Source organism: Lutjanus erythropterus, chromosome 7 (assembly GCF_056507025.1).
Source record: "Lutjanus erythropterus isolate fLutEry1 chromosome 7, fLutEry1.hap2, whole genome shotgun sequence".
Classification (NCBI taxonomy): Eukaryota; Metazoa; Chordata; class Actinopteri; order Lutjaniformes; family Lutjanidae; genus Lutjanus; species Lutjanus erythropterus.
This window is the reverse complement of record NC_139323.1, coordinates 20,767,860-20,790,838: the sequence shown is the minus strand read 5'-3', so window position 1 is coordinate 20,790,838 and position 22,979 is coordinate 20,767,860. Positions and strand designations below refer to the sequence as shown.

Genomic DNA, 22,979 nt, shown 5'->3' with positions numbered 1-22,979 from the left:
TTTATTGTTTTAATATATAAACTAAGACCTTATCTTTTTTGACAACCAAGTACTGTAAGCTACAAAACCATACAATACATCATGTTAGACAATTCAGGGTTACCTGAAGCCCTTACCTTTCATGATGTTAAGTATAACCTATTTGAAACAATAAGGAATATGGTTAACAGAAGCTGCAAATCTGTGGAAAATGAACATGCAAAACAGATGCATCTATTCAGTCACAAAAAAGGGGGAATGATGTCACAAAGAACAAGTAATGCACATCAGAGTGCTGCATGGGTCCAGTTTTGCAAACCCCCAGATGCAAAGCTGAGAACCAGAACTGTCCCATTACACGCAATTATCTCTAACTCAAATCTGTACCTAATTGTTAAAAATGCTGCAACCCCTTTAATGTCATGGATGCACTGATCGACTGGCCAGAGACCAGAACCGACCAGAACCAAGAACAGGATAAAGAAAAGACACATGGCCTACAAAGAGATGAAGCAGCTGTGAAGCTGACAGCCCAGCCAAACAGGTAAACTTTTTCTCACTGCAAAGCATTACTACACCAAACTGTTGCATCACGTCTATCTCCAGTTTGTTTACATCTGCTTCCACATGAGACCACATGAAATCACGTTTATGAGCTATTCTGAGCTAAGTTTCTTGAGTCTTGTTTGTAGTCTCTCAAAAACGAGACATGCACGAGCACACCAGTGGAGAATAAATTAAACTGTCTTCATCTGTTCTAACGAGGGCTGAAATGATTCTTTGAGTAATTCAATTATTAAAATACATCGTTTAAATCCAAACAAGTGTACAGAATATCGATAAGCTCCGACGTTTAAGTTTTGATGTAATTTATCATCACACGGCTGCAGCACCTCTCCTGAGTCAGTGCAGCTCCTCCATATACACATAGTACACACAGACAGAGCGAGGTCAGTGCGTTTCTCTTACCCTGTCCAATGTTTTCCATCTTATCTCTTATATTCCATACATATTCCTATTCCCAGTGTTAAGTGTGAATGGCGCCCACATTTTTTACAACGCTAAATGAGGGATGATCCCTCACTATGTGTCAGTCATCTTCTGAATCTCACTGAACTTAGTTTCACTGCTCCATGTAGACAAAGGGTCCACAAGGCTTGCATGTGAGTAGTGGTTGTTCTGAGCACTCAAGACCAATCTGTAAATTTACATCAGAGCTTAGGACCTCTAGATATTTTAAGTCAAATCACAGGATCAGTCAAATGCTGCTCCATGGCATCTGATGCAAGATAATTTGGAATTGATTTGTGTTGTTAACCTTGTCAGTGTGGAAAGTTTAAGACTAATAAAGAGCTGAAATCAGACAATTATTCATTTTAACAAACTCCTCCTACAGAATTGATCTGATTGACTTCAAAATGGGTCATCTACACAAGTGTGTGACCAAAAGCTATTAAAAGATTTGGTCAGCATTGAACGGTGTCGCTGTAGCGTGGTGTTGAGTTTTGGTGTCTCGCTATGAAAGACGAAAATTGCTATAACTTGGGTGTACATGGTCCGATCTGCACCAAACTTCACAAGTCCCAGTCTGAACGCATATACATGACAATCAGGAAACATACTCATTGCTCCACCTAGTGGTGACAGGAAGCGACATCGAATTTCTTAAAGGGATGTCCAATGGCCGTAGCAATCCAGAGACTGTTCGCCTGGGACGAATCTGGCCACAAGGCCAGATTTTTTTTTTTTTTTTTTAAACAATTGATCAGAGTTTAAATAATATGTTTTGAAACAATTAATCATTCAAATACTCACTTTAATTTATCATTGCAAGAGTCACCCACATCCTGCTTGGATACTCCAAATCCACAACTTAAACTGACGTTTGATCTTAGGGTAACGATTCAATTTGTTTCGAACTTCTTTGCACCGACAGGTATGCATTTAGACCATGATCAAGTCTTGATTTGTAAAGATCAATAGATCATTGGTTTTGTGGCCTGACAAATGCCATTTACATTTTCAAATTCTTTAAAAAGAAGATAAGGTATAAGAATAAGGTTCTTTAAAAAGAAGGTAAGGTATCAAGTTGGATATAATGCCTGGTATAATGGCCGCTGTGTCATTTTTGAAATGTGGTTTTTATCACGCATTAGGCACACAGGCAGGGGTGGAGAGAAAAAAAATAATTACTGGGAATATTGGAATTGTGACACCCCTATATCATATACAATTATGGATAAACAATTAAAACTATAACAACAACAACAACAACAACAACAACAACAGCCATTTTCAAAGTGTAAAAAACCTGCACCAGTTGCCTCATCATTCAGAGGTAAGACATTCAATATTATGGTCATCATAAGGCTTCATGTCGCTGCCTGACATGCAACCAGGGCACAAAACTGGCACCAGTCAAATGCTGGTAAAATGTGTTAAGTAGTTGGCAGTTTTCCTTCACTCACCAGCTAAAAAGCCATGATAATATGTATCAAGAGGCTGATAAAATTTGAACATTCAAGAGCCATATGGCTGGTGGACAATAAAGTTAATACTGCACCCTTCAAGAGCTTTTATGCTGTCAAATATACAGTATGACTAGCACTATACATTTTACACTTTTTAATTTTACACACAACCACCACAACAATAACGCAACTGAGTCTCTCATATACATGCAGGCAGTACAACTCTGAACATCCAGACCTCCAGTTAAACACTTAAAATCTATTTACATGCTTTCCAAGTACATTTGGGGAAATACAATTTTTCTAACCTCTTTACATCTAATTATCATGCCATTAAATTTGATGCCCAAGCCACCACCGTAGTGGGAGCATTTACTCAACAGCTGTTGAAGACCCACACTGCACAGAGATAATGTAACCAAATCATCTGCAAACTAAATCCACAATTATGAGATTACCAGAGACACAAGCTGTTTTAAATGTAAAACAAAACAGCAAGTATAGTCTGTTTTAAAGTAAGATATGGCATATTGCCATGGGGCTGTGTACTGGCAAGAATATGTCAATATAATGCATATTACAATCCAATAATTTCCAATCCAATAAATTGCTATATATTGCAATACATGGGGATACTGTTTTTTCAAATCTAATTTTAGGAAAACTGTCATAATATATACTTTTTAATGCAATCAGAACAGGGAAGACAGATAACACCGCTGCTATCTAGCAGCAGAAGGTTTAAACACAACATAAAATGATCATATCAATACAGTGTTTTGAGATTCAATGCAGTATCACAAAAAATAATACTGCAATACTCAAGTATATCGATATTTTATTACACCTCTATATTGCCATTTCATATTAGAACTTGACGATCCAGTGACCCTCTGGTTGGAGACAAGAGGCTCTGAGAATATAATTTCATTAGGTGGGAATTCAATTTAATTTCATACTCTACTTTGCTCTAAATGTTTTACAGCGAATACTTTTTTGTTTACAAATTGTGAAGATCCAGATCTGATCAAAAATGAGGCTGGAGTTTCAAACATTAGATAACATTTTCATTTTGATAATGTTTTTGTGATTTTGGAACGCTTTTTCTCAACATTTGAATAGAAGAGAAAATATTTATCATTTGTGGATTTGTGAACAGTATATTTGGATTGGATTAATTTTGAAAGACTTTTAGAAGATGGAAGGTAACTGGATTTTTATTTTGTTGTTGATTAATATGGCTGAATAGAGTAAGTCATGAAAATCTATCAGCACAAATGAGTCATCCATACAAGTTAATCAAGAATGGAGATGCAGTAGAATGAATTTCAAGAGGGAATTTATCATGCCTGAATCCAATAAGAGCCATTGAAAAAAATCAAGGAACACACAAACATATAGTGAGTGGCAATTACAATAATAGAAATTTTGCACACATCTTCTGGGCAACATAATATCAGTTTTGCAAAGCCATTTGCATGAGAAACTCAAGTTTATCAACAAATTTGTAAAATGTACAAACAAATAATTAGCAAATACATGATGATGAATGTATTAGACATGCAATGCTAGAAGCCATGGCCTCAAAAAAAGGATAATAATAGAAGTACAGTAAAACCCATTTATCTGAAGAATTAGAACTAAACAGTATGAGACAGCTTAATAATAACAAAGATGATCATGTACAACAGAATATTATTCACAAATGCAGGATATAAGGTAAAATAGTATACACCAGCAGAGGAATAACCAGCATGCTTTAAAAATAATGTCTTTTTTCTTTGCTCACGAGTCGCAATTTGTTTAATTTTTAATGCAGGGACCTAGATTATTACAGCAGACCCCGTAAGTATAAAATCACTAGAAACAGGGCGTTTTCAAGAGCTAAATTTCACCTAAATAACAATACTTCACCAACTGCATATTCTACAAATTGTCCAGAGAACCAAACTGCAGTGAAATCGTACCATGTATCTGTATTTTATGAATATGAGAAACCCCAAAAAGATGATTAATCTGCTTTCTCCTCCTCTGTCCGTGTGTAACTGTACTGGCTGGGATATCATGGAGGGAGTTGGGGTCGAGGGGGGCTGTGTCTGCTGTTCTGTCTACAGTGCCGTAACATTTTTTTTTAACCAGTTACTTCCACACCACTTCTTTCATTATGCTGATCTGTGAAGTGGAACGTAACGCTGGCGGAGTTGAGAGGTCAGGGGCTCCCGCTGCCTAGATACATACAGTCTAATATTAGAACATTTCCTTGATTTGTTAGCAGCATCTCTGCTGACTCCCGAGCACATGGCAACAGGCCGGCCAATAGGATTTCAGGAGACCACTAAGCCCCCTGCTCTGTATAGCAACAGTGGCATCCTTCCCTTATTTATTTATATAAGAGTTTTTTTTCCCACCGACTCATTCTCATGCTTCTGTCCCCCCACTGTGCAGCCACACTGTGCTCTCAAACTGTGAAAAAGAGTTACAGTGCGAAGAGTAGTGCTGCTCTTTTACTTTTGCCTTTCCTTTACCTGCATAAGCTCTAAAACCTACATAATTTTTATAGATTTTTTTTTAATGCCTATGTATATTTTTATAGGTTTGTTTTATACTGCACCCTGTGAAGAGTGGATTTTTTTTTCTTGTGCACTGCATGTAAAAGTAAAAACAAAGTGGGAAATGTCTTGGAGAAAGCTTGATTTTCATGCAGTCATGAGGAGTATCGAAGAAGACGAGAGGAAATACCCAGAGGAATGGCATCGTGGGAAAATGTGGCACTCAGAGGGGACAGACAACAACCAAATGGAGAGGATCTTTAAAAGATGGAGGACACAGGGAGAGAGGCAGTACGGGATAGGAGGAGTGGGGGGGTGGAGGGACATAGGATGGCGTGAGGACCGAGGCCCGTGGTTGGTTTGATCTGAGCCACGTGTGCGTCCAGCCACGTCTCTTCGCCGCTTCATGGATGTCGACGAAACGTTGGTTTCCCCTGCCACCCGGTCCCTTCTGTCTTGGCCCAGGTAGGTGCGTACTGTCCCGTCCTGCTGAGTTTCCTGATGATGTTTCATTTTTTCAGACTGTTACCTACATCGGAAGTTGCCATTTTGAAAGTTCTGTGCATGTTCTGTAGTCGTATCTCTTCGTCATTACAAGCGCAGGTACGGGACGATGGAAAGCTTAAAGGCGTTGGGGAAATATGGCGTACATCAGCCGTCCCGTTTTTGGGATGTAACATTGATCGCTAACAGACAATGGCCAAATGTTTAATAAAAACAACAAAATTCAGGGGACAATCTTCATCGGCAAAATAAATTCCTTCAGCACTGTTTGTTGGATGGTGGACTGACAATTTCAATTGGCTGACACTCGATGACAGTATGGGACATACTCAGCAGAGTGCTGCCGTAAGATGCAACATAAATAATGTGATTTTTATGACTCCAACTTTGCTTTTCACCAGCGCATTTCCTCATGGATCCACCAATTTAATAATACTGCATGAGGCGAACAAACACCAAGTACTTTGTTTTGATTAGGTCATCATTTAAACACAACATAGTTTGGGACAGCACATTTTTCTGACTTACAAACACAAATAGCAACAAATACTAATACCAAAAAGCCTGTAATGATTTGCGTTGAGAAATAACCGAGCTGTGTGTTGTACCGATTGGAGGCGTACTGGAAGTGTTTTTTAGGACACAAGTATTAAAACATGGGAAAATGTGATCATGTGATAAAGACTGCAGGACTTAATTCGAAATTCCGTTTATTATCTCGCATTGTCACAGCAGAACTGGACACAGTGTACTGTGAACATCAAGCTGTGACGACTTCATGGCTGCGTACCATTTTAATTTTGATGCCGACGCCATTTTCAACACTTCGATTTTTGATCTGCAATGTTGCAACACTTAGTAAATTTTAACACTACTATGCTTCCTTTAAAGAACAGATCACATTCTAAGTTTTAGTCTATTAACAACACCAATACAGACCAAATAAATTTGATTTGTCATAGATTCTGTATTTTTAAAGCATTTTGATACATCTGGCACCTAAAATCGATGCTGAAAGTCAGTGAAATTAAATGAGGTTACTGATTGTTCAGCCACAGTTTATGCCAACTCTGATCTCGGATTTTTCTATTTAAACCTTATCCCACTGTGATAGGATCAAATAAATCATGTTTACAAAAAAAATTTCTGATCTTTCCTTACAATAAATTTTGATTAAAATAAAGTTCCCTCCTGTAGAGCAGTTAGATGATACCCCTACTTCACATCCCTTCAACAGGATATCATATTGTAAGGGGTATAGGGGGATAATAAACCGCTGACTAATCCCACATGCTTAGGAAAGGAAGAGGATTTAGCCCCCCTGAATTCTTTACCATGTAATGGGTTTCATGATATAACAGTTAAGTCATTATATAAAAAATGGTTGACACAGACTTCCCAAAAAGCAAAATCCAATGAAATCCAGAAAATCCCAAAAGGGAATGTCCTATACTCTCTTGGACATTACATGTAGAGACTTTTTTCCTTTTATTTTCAAGGTAACACAAAAAATAATATGTTTGAGGATTACAGGTGACTTTAAAATAAAGAAAGAAATCCTTGTGGTAGAATTTACTTCAATGCAGATAATCATTACATTACCAAGATGTTAAATGTTGATTCTGGAACAAATAGCCAGTGCTGAGGCAACTTGATTTTTATTTTTACATATAATCTGCTTATTATGTTTGCAGTTATTCTGTGAGAGCAGATCTTGTCTATGCGCAGATAGCAGATATTTCATTACCAAATTAACCTATTACTTTCTGAACTTCGTAATACAGCATTTTTCCCCAGATAGAGGACTACTAATTTTATGTTTTATTTAGCATTGGGAATTCCTCACAAGTTGTATCTATAACAAGAACAAATAAAACATATAAAAAATTAGGATACAATAATATTATTAGTATTGCACTATTAAGATTAGATTCTGGTTCTAGGATTGTTTCTGACTTGAGTGATCCAGACATTCCAAATAACTCCAGAGCATTAAGTCCAAAAGTCCAAATTTACTGAAAAAAAGACAGATGCAATGATTTCCAAAACTCACAACATATTCTTCTTATCAAACAAACTTTTCTTCAATCCATATTTGCTGGTGTTAAGCCATTCAAAAACAACTTTCCAGCGCAGTGAAAAAAACTGTTTGCTCTCCTTCTCGCTGCATACAAAGGGAGTCATGCAGCTGTATTAATGGGTCTAGCAGCAATCTAACAGCTCCATAAATTATATTAGTGTTTACGAAATGGACAAGTTGTATCAATTAAAGAAATTCAATTTAATTAATGGTGGATTTTGTTTTTAGGATTTGCTGTCTCATGATACACAGTGTTGAGCATTTCAGTAGATAAATGTCATTAACTACAAAAATTGAGTTTATATAAATCTTTTCTTCAGGAACTCCCTAGAAGTACTCAGATTGACAATGCAAGAGATGATAAATAAGGGTTAAACTGTCCCAAATAGCAAATTAAAAGTAATGTATCAGTATAGATGATAGAGTTGTGAAACAGTGCAGCTTATTACGACATTAGTTGGCCAGGTGTTTACATGCAAAAAAATAAATTAAAATGTTTTTTTTCCCCTCCCATTCTATGGTACTGAGTCTCAAACTTTGTGCTTTTTTTGTTTTAGGTTTTCTGTATGAAATGATGCATGAGTCCTTGAGGAAGAAATCAGACAGCAGTGCTCCAGTCTGTCACTCTCCAGTGGGTTTACAGCTCAATAACTAGTATCAAGTTGTCTATGAAGGAGGCACTCAGTTGCTCAGTAACCAACTGTGGTTGTTCTGGGTAGCTCCCAGGTATGAATCCCTTTAAGCAAATGACTGTGAAGCAGAACAGCACTAGTGCTTGACTATAGAAAACCCCCACTGAGTACATAAAAGAGAAAACACGGGATCTACTGGCAATGTCATCGCTCTGCTCTGTGATGAGGTTAAACCGGCGGTTCAGGCTGAGGAACATGCTCTATCTCCACAACACAGGGCAGCCTTGAACTGTGCACCATCACCCTCTCTGCCCTCAGCCATGAGTGCAACTATAAGCTGATAGTATGTGATCAATAGCACTGTGGCACCTACCATCCTGCTGCTTTACCACCTCAATAAAACTTAGCTGGACTATTCAGTCTGTGTTGTGAAAATGGCCGAGGAGGGTTTCCAGCTCAGAGCAGAGGACGAGTTCCAGCCAGCTGATTTCCCAACATCATCACTAGCATCCCTCCATCTCAGGGACGAGGCTGTGGTCATCAACGAGAGCAACAACCATATGGTGGATAATCCTGAGCCCCATTCTGTATTTCCTGTGATGATGTCATCATCGCTTGACCAATCACAACAGCGGACAGACATATCCATGGCTACTAGGCCTGAGCCCACACCAGCAGTTCAAGGTAACATTAAAAGATGCTTGGATTTTTAAGCATCAATACTGATACTGATTATAATCAGAATTGTGATGTATTTGAACAAGTATAGTAAACAGATGTAAAAAAGATGCAGAAACAACTTCTAAACAAAGATGTTGGCTTTGTTGACGTGCTTTTTCATCCTTTTTTGTGCAACAAAGTCAAAGATTTTCAAATCAAACTACCGTTGCACTTAATAAGCCTTTAGAGAGTCTTCTGACTTCCCTGTCTGTCACCAAATGTATCCAATGCTATTTTTTTTCTTCACATCATCTGTCTTAATATGTGTAACTGTTACTGCACTGGGGGACTGTAACATTTATTAGTAGGGATGTAACGATGCATCATAAGACAGTCAATCAAAATCGACACAAATGTGACGACTGAAATTGTTGAGATGAAAAATGAATCGTGATTCCATTTTTAAAGAGCAGAGCGCGTAAGACTGTGTGAGACCGTCCCGACCCAGAGAGAAAAAGGTATGCGTGCTTCTGACAGAGCTGGTTGGGTATACAATGCGTAATTTTGTGAACTTAAAACTTCAGAAACATTTTCAAAGTCTGTTTCCTACAATCACAGTAGTGTTAGCAGGAGGGAGGGATGAGGATGGGAAGAGGAGATGAGGATGATATATTTCACTTCTCAAACCAGGAGATCTGTCTCCTCACTTTGAAAATCGTTTCTCTTTGGTAAATTGGTAAATCTATCGTCATGCTGCCATCGCTTGTGCTCCTGGCATACCTGCATCTTAAAGGTGATGAGAGCCGACTTTCTGGACGGTTTATTGCATATTTGGCCTAAACTCGCTGGTGAATTAATGAGGGCACTTGGGCACATCTGATAGCTGGTGGTGCAAGGGGCGGGACAGGGCAGGATACCCCTACACTCCTGGCACAAGACGGCAAAAGTGGATTTGGACACACCTTGAATAAATTAAGTCTACTGTGCCTCGCGCTTTAGATCAGCGTAAGATAGAGCCACCTGTGTTCAAAAATGAAGAGGGTGAGAAGATCACAGACAAGATTAAAGCTGCGTGCAAATATTACAAGAGGGCGATGATCTACACAAGTAGCACAACCAACATGATGCAGCATATCACCTGGCAGCACAGTGAGAAGCTTGAGTTAACACCGCCTGAGCAAAGAAACTGTTAAAAAAACAATCCACGCTGACAAGTAGATTTGCAAACTAGGAACACATGCAAACCTTTGTTTATTTGAATAGATTTCATTTATTTGTTGCACTTTTAAGCAGAGGACATATGGGTTGTTTTGCACAGTTTACTCTACCTCAGAGATAAAAAAAAAAATTGAAAGAGATTCTCTTTAATTTTTTAAAGATGAGAGAAAAAATATGTTGCAGTTTATATATACATTAATTGCATAGTTTGTGTTTTGCAGCTACACCCTATCTCAGTCATGTTGTGTTTTTTGTCTGAGAAATAATTACCAGAATATTTTTCAGTCATAATTTGTCTGCAAACTCGTTCTGTAAAAAAAAAAAAATCATGAAAAAATCATATCGTGAAGCCAGTATTGGAAATCGTATCGAATCGTGAGTTGAATGTATCGTTACATCCCTATTTATTAGATATTACAGTCATCAAAAGGTTCAGGGTATAAAAGCCACATTCACTTTTAGCCTAGAGTATTAGTTGACTGCCAGCTGGAACCAAGGCCTGGATCAACATGAAACGTATTAAATGAGTGTATGTGAAAGTAAGACGGTTCTTTGATTTGAAGAAGAAAAAGACAAGGTAAAAGGACTGAACAAACTACATGAGAAAGTGTGCTACCAGACCCAAGAAGCATGACTCTAAGACACATCCAATTGGCCCCAAGTCAAAACTTTTACAGAATCAAGGTATACATTCAGCAGTTTCGATTATTTTGTGATTTTGGTTTAGTTTTGAATGAAGCATTGGTTTCTATATTCTTTTTGACTGTCATAAAATGGAAAGATTCCTTCATTTGCCACCAGTCTGATTGGCACCTCTTGTTTGCACAGTTGCCATAGAGTGCTGCTGGGATGACACATTTTTATAGGCCATCCTGGAAGTTACTAAAATGAAGGGGACTATGTTTATGACCTATAATGCAGCCAGCCACCAGGGAGTGATAAGGATGTTTTGGCTTCATTTTTGGGTATTTTTCCATTGGATTTTGGATTACTGTAATAAATAAGATATGTTGCAAACAAAAACGTACGCTTCTGCAAGTTAATCTTCACAAATAAACACAACCTTTAGGATTTTTGAAGAGTAAATAGTATCAACAGAAGTAAGCCACTTTAGCCACTTGTTAGCAATTGCCTTTTTTAAGACACATAAAAGCTTCAAAATTCACAAGTGGAATATTTAGTAAGCATTTACGTAGCTCATGTCGTAGAACAAAACTTGAACATCTGTCCAGCTTATGTTAACCACATGCCTTATTTTCAGGTATCTAACAAAAACCCCATTGACTTCAATACAGGAGAACCAGAGGGTTTTGGGATTCATCCCTGCAGCATTCTATTGGAACACTCACTGAGACTCTTGATTTCTCAGAAACGTAGTAAAACTACATGTAACATAAGCCTAGAATAGACTATCAGGCTGCAACTGAGAAAGTGTTTTCATGATAGATTAATCTGTTAATCTAATTAATCTATCTTGCTTCACCAATTACTCATTTAGGGTTTTAAATGATCAGAAAATAGTGAAAAATTGTGATCTCAGATCTCAAAGCCCAATGTGGCATCTTCAAATAACAGTCCAAACTCCAAAGATATTCAGTTAACTAAGACAAAAGACAAAGAAAAACAGCAAGCAGAATATATATATAGCAAAATTATTTACTAATCTTCTGGTTACTGAATGACAATCATTTTACCTCTAGAGAGCAACTTATTGCACAAACTCCAAGCGCAATGGTAGCAGCTGGAATCACATGGTTTCAAGGGCTTAAGGAGCTGAGTGATTCACCCAGATTCAAGATTTATTAGATGCAGAGCTTTTATTGGGTTTTTAGACCAGGCAAGTTTTGACAGAGCTTCAGGTTTGAGGGCCCTGGGTTAAGGAGTTTAGGCTCTTTCTAATTTTACAACAGCATACGTATGATTCCTTCAACATACAACAACGTCTGCAGTAGCAATTTAATGCATCTCCAGGCATGCCATCACAAGTGCCGAGAGGATGATTTACATCAAGTGCTAACAGCATGCCTCTCACAACACATATGTATCAGCACATATGTGCATAAACACATACTGATACGCTCAAAAGAAAAAAAAAATCACACACAGGGTGCCAAATTAATTTATTTTGTCCACTAGCCAAATGGTAAGTGAATGTTCAAATTTCAACAGCCACTCAATATTTTACAATTGTTTTTTTTTTTTTTTTTTGGCTGGTGAGTGAAGCAAATCTACCAGCCTTGCATATTTTACCAGCATTTGGCTGGTGGCTGGTGCTAATTTTGTGCTGTGAATGTAACGCTTTCAGGAACTGCCTGACAGACAGGTTCTCACCTTTCCTTGCTTTCCTAATGCCACATTAACACACACAGGGACAATAAACGCAGACACAGTGGCACATCAAGTCCAGTCCTTCAGGCCGACATGGCATCTCGCTACAGACAGCTGTTGTTTGTTAGGCGAGGCGAGGCGAGGCAAGGCAAGGCAAGGCGAGGTCGAGCACTAAGCAGTACTGAGTCCGAGTCTGTGCCTGAGTGTTGAGGAGTGCCCGTTCTGGTATTTTAGGCAGTCAGACAGTGTCACCTGTCAGCAGACTAGTCTGGACAGGGTCTCCCACATGGTGCAAGACTAAGCAACACGACGATATCTCCCTCTGGAGTCCTTGTCAGTGGGCCAGCAGTGTGTGCTGAACAGCGACAGTGTGCAGATAGCCACAATCAGCCTGGCCTCAACTGACATCAGGAGTAACACTGGGTCGCTGTGCAGTTGATGTTGCAGAGTTCTTGGAGCCTGAGATGGGCCAAAACGACAGCGAAGCTCAGTCTCACACCCTGACAGCGTTCCTACAGGACCATTCCTCCCCTGCTGATCATGATGATGTGTTTCCTGCCCTGAGAACCAACATTGCCAAGGAAGGAGGTACTCTACAGCATCTCTTTGTTCTGCTTGTTAGACATGCAACATCTTTTGTAGCATATGCAAATAACTTTAGTTCTAAATTAAGGGAGAATGCACTACATATAGTGTTTCATGAGTTTTAAGCCAAAATTTGCTGTATTTTTTTTATTCTAAATGCCTCCCTCACATTTCTACAGCCTATTCTGTTTTGTAGTTTTGTCATTTTAAAAATTCAAAACCCCTGAAATGATCTGCTGCTGAGCAATAAGTGGAAGATGAGTGATAAGATATAAGTGAAAAAAGGAAGGGGACTATGATGGAATATTTTATATGAATGCAGTTTTTCCTATTTAAAGGGTAACTTCAGATTTTTTTAAAGATAAATCATACTTTCCACGTTTTTGTGAACATAAGGACAGCAGTTTTTGAAATTGGTCCAGTATTAAGGGAGAACCCTGAAGCCATGAACTCTGTTGCAATGTAATCCATACAGGCAATTGCAAGCCATCAAAGTAAGTCCACTAAAAGTGCTTGTTTTTCCACTGACAGGCTCAGCTAGAGATTGACCCTTTTTTTTAAAGAGTGAGATCAGTTTTGTTCAACCAAAGCCTCCAAACTCCATTTACAGAAACAGCATTATTAATTATAAAGTAAAACACATTTTATTCAAACTCATTAGAAACAAAGAAAAAGTCACCAAAACCATCTTGGTTCATCTTCCACTTTTCCAACAATCACCACCTTGGTTGAAATAAATCCCCAATTCACAGAGTTGGATATGAAAATATTCTGGTACACATCATTTGTCACTGCTGCTTCTCTGATGTCTGACCTCCCTCTCACTGCTCTCCTGATATTTTCATATCAATTGCCGATAAAGATTACATGACAGCTTGTTTCATGGGTGACTGCTGGAGCATTCTCACTAACTGGGTTAATTTAAAAAACTCTTGTCCATATTAGTCACTTACACAAAAAAAAATAGGGAAAATATGGTCCAGGTTGAAAAATACTTGTGTTACCCTTTAGTAATGGATGGAAACAAATGTCATCTTTGAAACAAAAATGGCCTTGATGTCTCCAACAATCCAGACTGAAGAACATGCAGCAACATGAACTACTACTACTACTACTACTACTACTACTACTACTACTACTACTACTACTACTACTAATAATAATAATAATAATAATAATAGTAGTAGTAGTAGTAACTTTGCTTTTTGATTTAAAAAACGTGATGCTTTCCCACACTTCAACCTCTGTATTTCTGCATTTTGTGTTCTGTTTATAACCAAAAGTTTTATTGCCTTTGTGGTCAGAACTTCAACCCAAGAACAACATAAACAAAGCAATGGCAGCATGTGAATCCAGCTCTGATGACAACCATCTGTCTGATGCAGAGTGGTACTGGGGAAATATCTCGAGGTACTGAATAGTTTCATATGGTGTGTTGATGACTTGATGGATCACCTGCTGACACATGCAGAACAGTAATCCAATTCTCTTTCATGTGAATTCCTTTAAATGGGCAGTAATTACAGTACTTGCAATATATAAATGTCTTTGGCTTTTGAAACCAATCCTGCCTGCAAATTATTTTCCTTAAACCTCTGCACGAACTGTTTGAAACCTTAATGTCCTTTGTCCAGAGAGGAGGTAAATGAGATGATGAGAAACACTCCTGATGGCACGTTCCTGGTCCGAGATGCTTCCAGTAAGGTTAAGGGGGAATACACTCTCACACTACGGTAACTACTTTTTAAGCATTATGTTTTGTGAACATTGCTGATACAAAAATTGCATTTCAAGTGCAGATACTGCACATACCGTTTTCATGTATTAGCAATTGATTACATTTTATCAAGTAAAACTGGGTAAGGGTAATGCGGCTCTGCATGTCTAATAAAGTGTTTTAGCCTTTGAACTGTGGATATTATAATCATTACCAGTACTGTATATCTTGTGGGAAGGTTATGTTCATCCCAAATGAAATACACGAAGGTAGAGGTCACTTCATATTTCTGGTTTCAGTCTAACTTTAGTTTTCTGGTTTCACAGTCTTAATTTAGTTTTACTGGTTCTAAAATGTAACTTTATACATTTCCTGGCCAATTTTAGTTGAATCACGACAGATTAGGTTTCAGATGGCTTTGTTGATTAAAGTTTGGCGCAGGCCCCAGTAGTCAGCAACATAACACTGTCCACAGACGATGCATTTCGGTCATGTTTTCCCAGTCATCCATCTCACATTTGTGTAAAGGAACAGACATTCTGTCTACACTGTCTTCCTTATAGTCATTAGGCTTTAAGTCTATACTTTTTCAATTTGCAGACTAATGTGCATACACTGTTTACTGGGCTGTAAATGTTAAAACACTTCCTTTCTGAGAGCACAACAGCACTGTGGCTGAGCAGATCCATTTAGACAGTAATGAAGGACTAAAGCTACCAACTTGCTGCCTTTGCTCCACCATGAATGTAGAAAAGATGTTAATTTAGATTGTGAGATTACACTATGGTGGGTGGACATTGGCATCAAGGTAGAGGTCAGTTCAGGACTGTGGTTGGGTGTTAAAAACAATGCATTTACATCAGTGGCCAATAAGAAACGCCTATCATATTTCCATATCTGAAATTCATCTGACGCTGATACCACAAGTATGATGCTGACCGGCTGCTCTTGCTTTAGAGTAAATATATCTTGCACCAGCAACACTTGTGCTTGAGTTCTGCAGGGCCCATTAAATTTTTGGATCACACACCAAGCATGTGAAATCACCACTTGCTGAAGTGTTTAAGAGATTCTTCAAGTCGAGGAGTCTTTTTTTTCATTTGTTAGTCAGTGTGCATTACAATAACAGGATAAAACAAATAGAGGCTTACAAAAACTCACAGAAATTAATGGAATTTAATATATTTTTATATTAGCTGGTGCACTTATAGAAAAAAATCTTTGTCAACATGCATTGGATGATGAGAAGGTGAAATGTGGAAACAAGTTTCAGTTCTTGTGTTTTGCTGTGTCATTGTACGAAGACTAATGCAACAGTATGGCAGGCTGTAAACTATACAAAATGAGTCTCGGAATCACCACAAACCATAAAACTAACTGTGATGGAAATGGAGAAGAGTGATAGAAACACAGGACGGGTGACATACTGCAGCAAACACTGCAGTATGTCATCTACACAGCGTGCTGGGATTTTATACTTGAACTATCACCAGGATGTACACTTACTTTCTCTGACTGTGTGAAAATCTGATGTTTTCACATTACACATGAGGAAGAAAGGAATTAAAAACATCAGTCTTACTGGTAAACCATACTCATGTAGGCTGATATAGGAGTTTAGCATGGTGATGAACTGAATTGTCAAACCTTCATATTCAACAACAAAATCTTATCTGATTATTTATTTCTGTGTGGTTTCACATGAAACATTGGTAGCTTTGCGTGACAGTTATGGTTTGACTTTTGCAGAAAAGATGGCACAAACAGATTGATAAAGATCTTCCATCAAGGTGGGAAGTATGGCTTTTCTGAGCCACTGGCCTTTTCCTCTATGGTGGACCTGATCCAGTATTACCAGAACAAGTCTCTGGCCCAGTATAACTCTAAACTGGACACACGGCTACTCTACCCCTTATCTAGATACCAGCAGGTGGGTTTATGTGGCCTTCAACTGTGAATGTGTAGTGTCTTATATCAACAACTATTTTGCATTGTTGTGGGTTTTTTTATATGTACATTTACTAAACCAAAAAAACATAATACTTTACATTTTTACTTACTGTAGAGGTTCACTGTAATTGTTGTGGTTTTTCTATATGTGGTTTTGGCAGCATCAGAACTTGTAACAGGGATAGTTAATTTTAAGGATGCCTTTGATTAACTAATATCAGTAACAGTGGAAATATGTTAAATATTGGTCCAAACCTGATGTATTATTAGTTTAGATAAGCTTAAAAAGGCTTTAAAAATGGACATTGTCCTAAATATCATTTATATTCTATTCTGTATAACAGCAGGTTGTGATGGAAGTTGACATTGATGCAGTTGGAGAACAGCTAAGGATATTTCAGGATCAATATAAGGAGAAGAGCAAAGAGTATGACCGTCTGTATGAGAAGTTTAACCAAACTTCCCAGGTACAACATGACACTAATCATTGAGACTTCATTTTATAAAATAAATCTGTGGTTTTATTAGTTTCTGAATGTTTTACACCAACAAAGCCTTGGGTGTAAAAGTAAAGATTTGTTTCCTCTCCTCTCTAGGAACTGCAGAGCAAGCGGACAGCCATAGAGGCTTTCAGTGAAATCATTCGGATCTTTGAGGAGGAGTGTGAAACTCAAGAACGCTACAGCAAGGAATACATCGACATGTTCCTCACTTTAGACAGCTCTACAGAGACTGACAAGTATGCTTTCATATACAGATCCTTTCGTCTATTTTTCCAACTTAAAATTCAAAATACACACTGCTAGCCATGCTCCTCCCCCATCCTAATAGCAAACTACCAGACTCTAACTTGAGTAGTTTTTCTTCTCACCCCCTCTCAGGATTCAAAGCAATTCAGATGAGCTGCAGACGAAGGTGGTAGAGATCCACAGCAGCAAGAAGAAGTTGGAGGAGGAGCTGAGGAAGAAGGCTCTGGCTCACATGGAGGTCGACAAGAAAATGAACAGCCTGAAGCCCGACCTTGTGCAGCTGAGGAAGATCAGAGACCAATACCTGCTGTAAGTTCAGCCCTCTAGCACCTCATGTTCTAGATTTTATACTAGTGGATAAAGGATTATTGTACTTTATAGGCCATCAATTTCATTTTTGGTCTTAAAATAGTCTTTTCGGTATCTGTATATTAAAATATACACTGTATCAAGTACATGAAAAGGACAAAAAAAGGCAAAAAAGAGAAAGACACATGCACTGCAGAGCAAGAGGTGGTAGCAACCACAAGACAAATGTACAATCAAAATGAATTAACCAAATGTTTTAGTGACCACATTCTCCTGGATGTACTGTATCAAGCAGGTATGTCAGTCATAGAATTGTGTCATAAATCTGTCTACATATCAGGTGACTCCACATGGGAGTCCCACACCCCAGTGTCAATTAGGTGTGTTAACATGACTCTGGTTAATGAGATGACAAGCTAACATGAGATGAAATCCATCTGAGATATCACTGATAAAATGTTTAGGTCAAAACAGTCTGTCACATACCAGTGACACAGCTGAACTGTAAACATAGAAAAAGCAATCAGCTGTTCTCATCCATGTTACCACAGCTGTGGATCTTCAGTATGCTCAGTATGGAGCTTGATTGTGACCTTGATGGGAAGACTGTGTCTTTCTAGCCGACTCTAACTCTTTTATGTCTTCAGCAAATAAGCAGATGCAGAAGGTTTGACTGGTTATTTATGTGAAGTTGACAAACTTTGTGTATTTACATAGACGTGTGCTGTTATTTTACAAGAAATAAAGCACGATTTAATGTCTGATAGAGCTGCTGACATTATTACCGATCATTCAGAACTTTTAAATATAGAAAATTCTACTACGTTCAGAGGATGCCCCTATTTCACATAAGTGTGTTGTGGCAACATAATGTGACTGCTGAATATTCAAAACACTACAATGGACACTGAAGTTACTGCTCTTTGTGAAGCTCTTCTCCTTTATTGGAACCTTCTGCATCATCTTCTGGTATTTTATCTAATGTAATGAAACAGAAGTTTTTGCGAATTAAAGCTCTCTGTGTTTTGTCTGTTTCAGCTGGCTCACACAGCAAGGCACTAGACAGAGCCAGATTAATGACTGGCTGGGTGTCAGAAATGAAGAAGAGTGAGTATTCCTCATTTATCCAGGTCAACTGAGCTTATAATTTTGACTGAGCACCTAGGGCTGGCCAGTATGACAAAATTTTCCTATCACTTTTTTTTTTAAATCATATCGGTTTCACAGTATTTGACAGTATTTTGATGCCAGTTATCTGTTGCCTCTAAGATTTTATGCAGCCACACGCCACTAGTCGGGGCTGCAGCACCGTCAGACAGCAGCCCCTCTCACCCAGCGCATATGAACCGATTGCCGTGGCAACTCCGGATGTTTATATGAGCAAAGTCGGACAGATGAATATAGACTGTGACAGAATAAGCTGATGTATAATCAGTCGACTGGAGAAACGAGTCCACATTAAGCACATACACAGACATAAACCTGCAAACGGAGCTGCTGCTGCTGCTGCTGCTGCTAGCACTGCTAACTTTAGCCACACTGTGTGTCAGGCTGGCAGCTAATAAGTTTATATACATATCAACAGACATATGTTCTACTATTGGAAAAATTAAATTGCATAAGTGTATTAAAACACAAGTTACATATTTTTTTTACTAGCTGACCTTGGCAACAGTGCTTATACATGGCTCACTGTCCTAGTTTTACAACAATTTGTTCTGGTGTTAAGATCAATTAGCACAGGGCAATTTGGCATAGAACCCAGTTTCAGTTGGACAGGTCATGACACTCACTTGCCAAGGCATTAGACAAAAGTGAGATTAGAGGCAATGAGGTTTTTGTAGAATTGTATGCTTTAAATGTATATATATAAAAAAAATCTATCATAATCTAACCCTACCACCTTCCCATCATCCTGTAGCCCATACACCCTTGCAGATGACACCCACCAGGAGGAGAGGAGCTGGTACGTTGGTGGTATGAGACGGAAGGAGGCAGAAGAGCTGCTAAGGGGGAGGAGGGATGGGACCTTCCTAATCAGAGACAGCCAGACTCAGCAAGGCTCCTTTGCCTGCTCTGTTGTGTGAGTAGAACCAACCAAATTCCATCTTTTAGACATTTAAAATTAGGCCTGGGCAATAAACCCTTAGGTGTTATGTATTGATGAAAGACACTTCATGAATAGCAATAAGAAAATCTAGCAAAATGTTCAACAGTTTCAGTTAAATTCATTTAAGGCAGCTGCCATGAAAGTATATCCCTTCATAATGTAATGAACTACAGGTGACAAGTCAGCCCATCAGTATGGAAGTTTTTTTTTTTTTTTTTTTTTTTTTTTTTTTTAAGTCTATTCAATTTTCTACCTGAATACCTTGATAAAGTGGTTAAATTAAAAGTAAAGTGGTTAAACTCAGCCTTTTCTTCTCCTGGTCTTTATTGTGATAATTTTTTGCCCAGTCCCATTTAAAATGAAATTCATTAAAAAACATTCTGCCCCTTTCGAATCCTAACTGGTCATACATTTTTACCCAAACTAGGTGCAGTGCTAATTAAATACCTATTCTATTCCTTCTTTCCAATGTTGAACTTAATGGTCCCAGATACACTAAAAACATACATATTGTTATCATATGTTACGTTGTACATGTAAATTGTGCATAGAAAGTGACAGATTTCCTCTCATGCAGTGTGGATGGGGATGTGAAGCACTGTGTGATCTACAGGACATCCACAGGGTATGGCTTCGCTGAGCCCTACAACCTGTACTCATCCCTGAGAGAGCTGGTCCTCCACTATCGTCACACATCCCTGATCCAACACAACCAGCAGCTGAATGTAACCCTGGCCTGGCCCGCTCTCAGCCAGCAGCCCAGCTGAGACACACCAGCATGCCACCCTGATGGCACTTTCCCAAAGCGTCACTGTATTAGCACTGAGAACGCACCAATATGGACACTGTTACCAGGCACCGGTTAGTGTTGTCACCATACAAAAACAATAGCTCCTGGCATCAGTCAGACTGCTGCTCTGTTCTAATCCAATTTTCCACTTTCTTTTTTAAAACTATTACTACTAATACTAAAAATCCCATTTACTCGCCATCTGCACATACAGCTTGCAAAACACAATTGGGATTAAGTACTTAGCATTTACAGCATTCAACATTGAATCAAATCTTTTGCAGCAGTACTGATGTAGTACTGAAATACTGCCTTAGCATGACAACACTACTACCAAACCTGTGCTGGTTTTAAAGTTGCAAAAATCTAAACAGTGTTGTAGTTCCTAACACAAAATTAGATTTAAGAATACAAATACTAAACTGATTTAGTTTTCCAAACAATTAAAGAGAAATATAAATTGGCTGTCTGAGTATAAAAAGAATGTTAAATTTCCCTGGTGAGGACAAATATATAGAAGTTACTGACTGATCTGGGCACTACAAATTTCAATGCAAAGAGAAAAGAAAGGCAACTACATGAAATTCTTAGTATGTGAGAAGAAAAGATTAAGTCTCATCCAGTATCAAAGTCATGGTCTCTAGATTTGGCTGATCTTGCCTCAAAAACATTTAGATTATTTTAGTCAAACAATCCAAATTAATGTTCAGTATCATGCTGAATCTGACATCAGCCAGTACAAAAAACTCAAAAGTCTAATTCATGTCTTAAGCTTTGAAAACAGTTATTTTGTTGCATCCTTCCACAGTATATATCTTAAATCCATATTATCAGTGCAGCTTCAGTGTTAAGGTGCTTCTGGGAAACTAGGCTCAGGATGGAACTCTGTATTGCCCATAGCACATGTGTATTATGGGTAGTGTAGAAACTGAGGAGACACACTTAAGCACTTTATCAAAAAAAAGACAACCAGAGCACACAGAGACACAGACATGAAAACTGCACCATACCACTGATCTCACATATTGTTGTTGCTGGTTTTGAAGATATTAAACATTTTTATTTCAGTGATTAAGAATATAATTTAAGAATATAAAAACTATTTTCTTACTGACATCTGTAAATCATTCAGTTTTCACACTGGGAATTTCAGGAGCTCAAGTCCTGTTTTCATTATGCACATTTGTGCAGTACCTTCAGGATACTACAAATGAGACACAATAGTAATTCATGGATTCTACCTCTTAGGTGTATTTATGCTTTATAGCATTGTCATTATTGCATCTTTCAAATTATTCTGATGGCAGATGCTCATTTTTGTTTGTAGAAAAATGAGACAATCACAATATAGTTTGCGTTGTGTTGTTTAAAAGTCACTCGTTAACGCTTTTAAGTGTTAGTATTACTGTAAGAGCGGGTATTTACTGTGAAGCAGTAGAAACAAAGCACAGGCAAATACTGAAAGCATTTCTGTGCGCTGCGTAGATTCAAAGTTTGGGAACTCAAAAAGCAGTTACTTAGGTATATGCAAGATATCAATCTGGTTCAAATTAATCTTTGATTAGTCAGAAAGCCATTTTTAATTTTCTTTATTTTTTCTGAAGATTTTGGTTGGAGTCAGTGATCCAAGAGCTTTGATAAGTCTTTTCAGTGATTCAGATTCTGGTTGAAAAGTGCCCTTAAGTGTTCCTGTTCCAGCCATCATAATTTCCTTTGCATCACTCCCAGGACAGGTGTCTTGTCCTGTACATGAGTATGATGTTGGGTGTAAACAATAATGTTGTGATGAACTGAACACTGAAGTTGTGTCTGGCTGGATACAAGGCTACAATAGCACAAGTACCCTGGAGTAGCCTCAAGGATAGTATTATTATCAAAGGAAGTTGCTTTCTTATAACTGACTGCTTTTAAGCATCATATTTAAATCTAAATTTATAATTATTTTGTAAAAGTGTGTGTCTTATAGACTTATTACCCTGAAAATTGCCATATTGAACTTACATCACACTTGGTATGAGAAGCTGCACACAACATAGGCTTATATACCCTGTGTTTAAATGTACCAGTATGTTAAATTTTTAAATACAAACTAATTAGAAAAAGCAAAAGCACGTAGATAATCACTACATTATAGTCTTGACAAGTGTACTGCGGGAAACTGGAAAACTAGAGACAGAGCCTTAAAATGCATATCAAATTTTTACATGGTATTAAGCAGCTGTAAAAAGAAAAAAAAATAACAAAAACAAACAAACAAACAAAAAAAATGTCCACCACTTACAGACTCATGATTTATTATTGCCCAAAATTATTACCATGACTGCTTGAATTTTGCAGGCATGTTACCT

At 38.0% G+C, this 22,979-nt stretch overlaps 1 protein-coding gene across 1 annotated transcript; it reads left to right on the top strand.

Annotated features, from left to right (window-relative positions):
• The first annotated feature begins 4,890 nt into the window (after nucleotides 1-4,890).
• On the top strand, nucleotides 4,891-21,984 carry LOC146323970 (phosphatidylinositol 3-kinase regulatory subunit gamma-like). The gene is made up of 12 exons (XM_084723151.1): nucleotides 4,891-5,464; nucleotides 8,141-8,899; nucleotides 12,857-13,009; nucleotides 14,311-14,416; nucleotides 14,641-14,739; nucleotides 16,473-16,653; nucleotides 17,018-17,140; nucleotides 17,270-17,412; nucleotides 17,555-17,731; nucleotides 18,770-18,838; nucleotides 19,653-19,814; nucleotides 20,419-21,984. Exons 2-12 carry the CDS (start codon nucleotides 8,650-8,652, stop codon nucleotides 20,606-20,608), a joined length of 1,653 nt encoding a protein of 550 aa, XP_084579277.1. The 5' UTR covers nucleotides 4,891-5,464; nucleotides 8,141-8,649; the 3' UTR covers nucleotides 20,609-21,984.
• The last annotated feature ends 995 nt before the right edge of the window (nucleotides 21,985-22,979 follow it).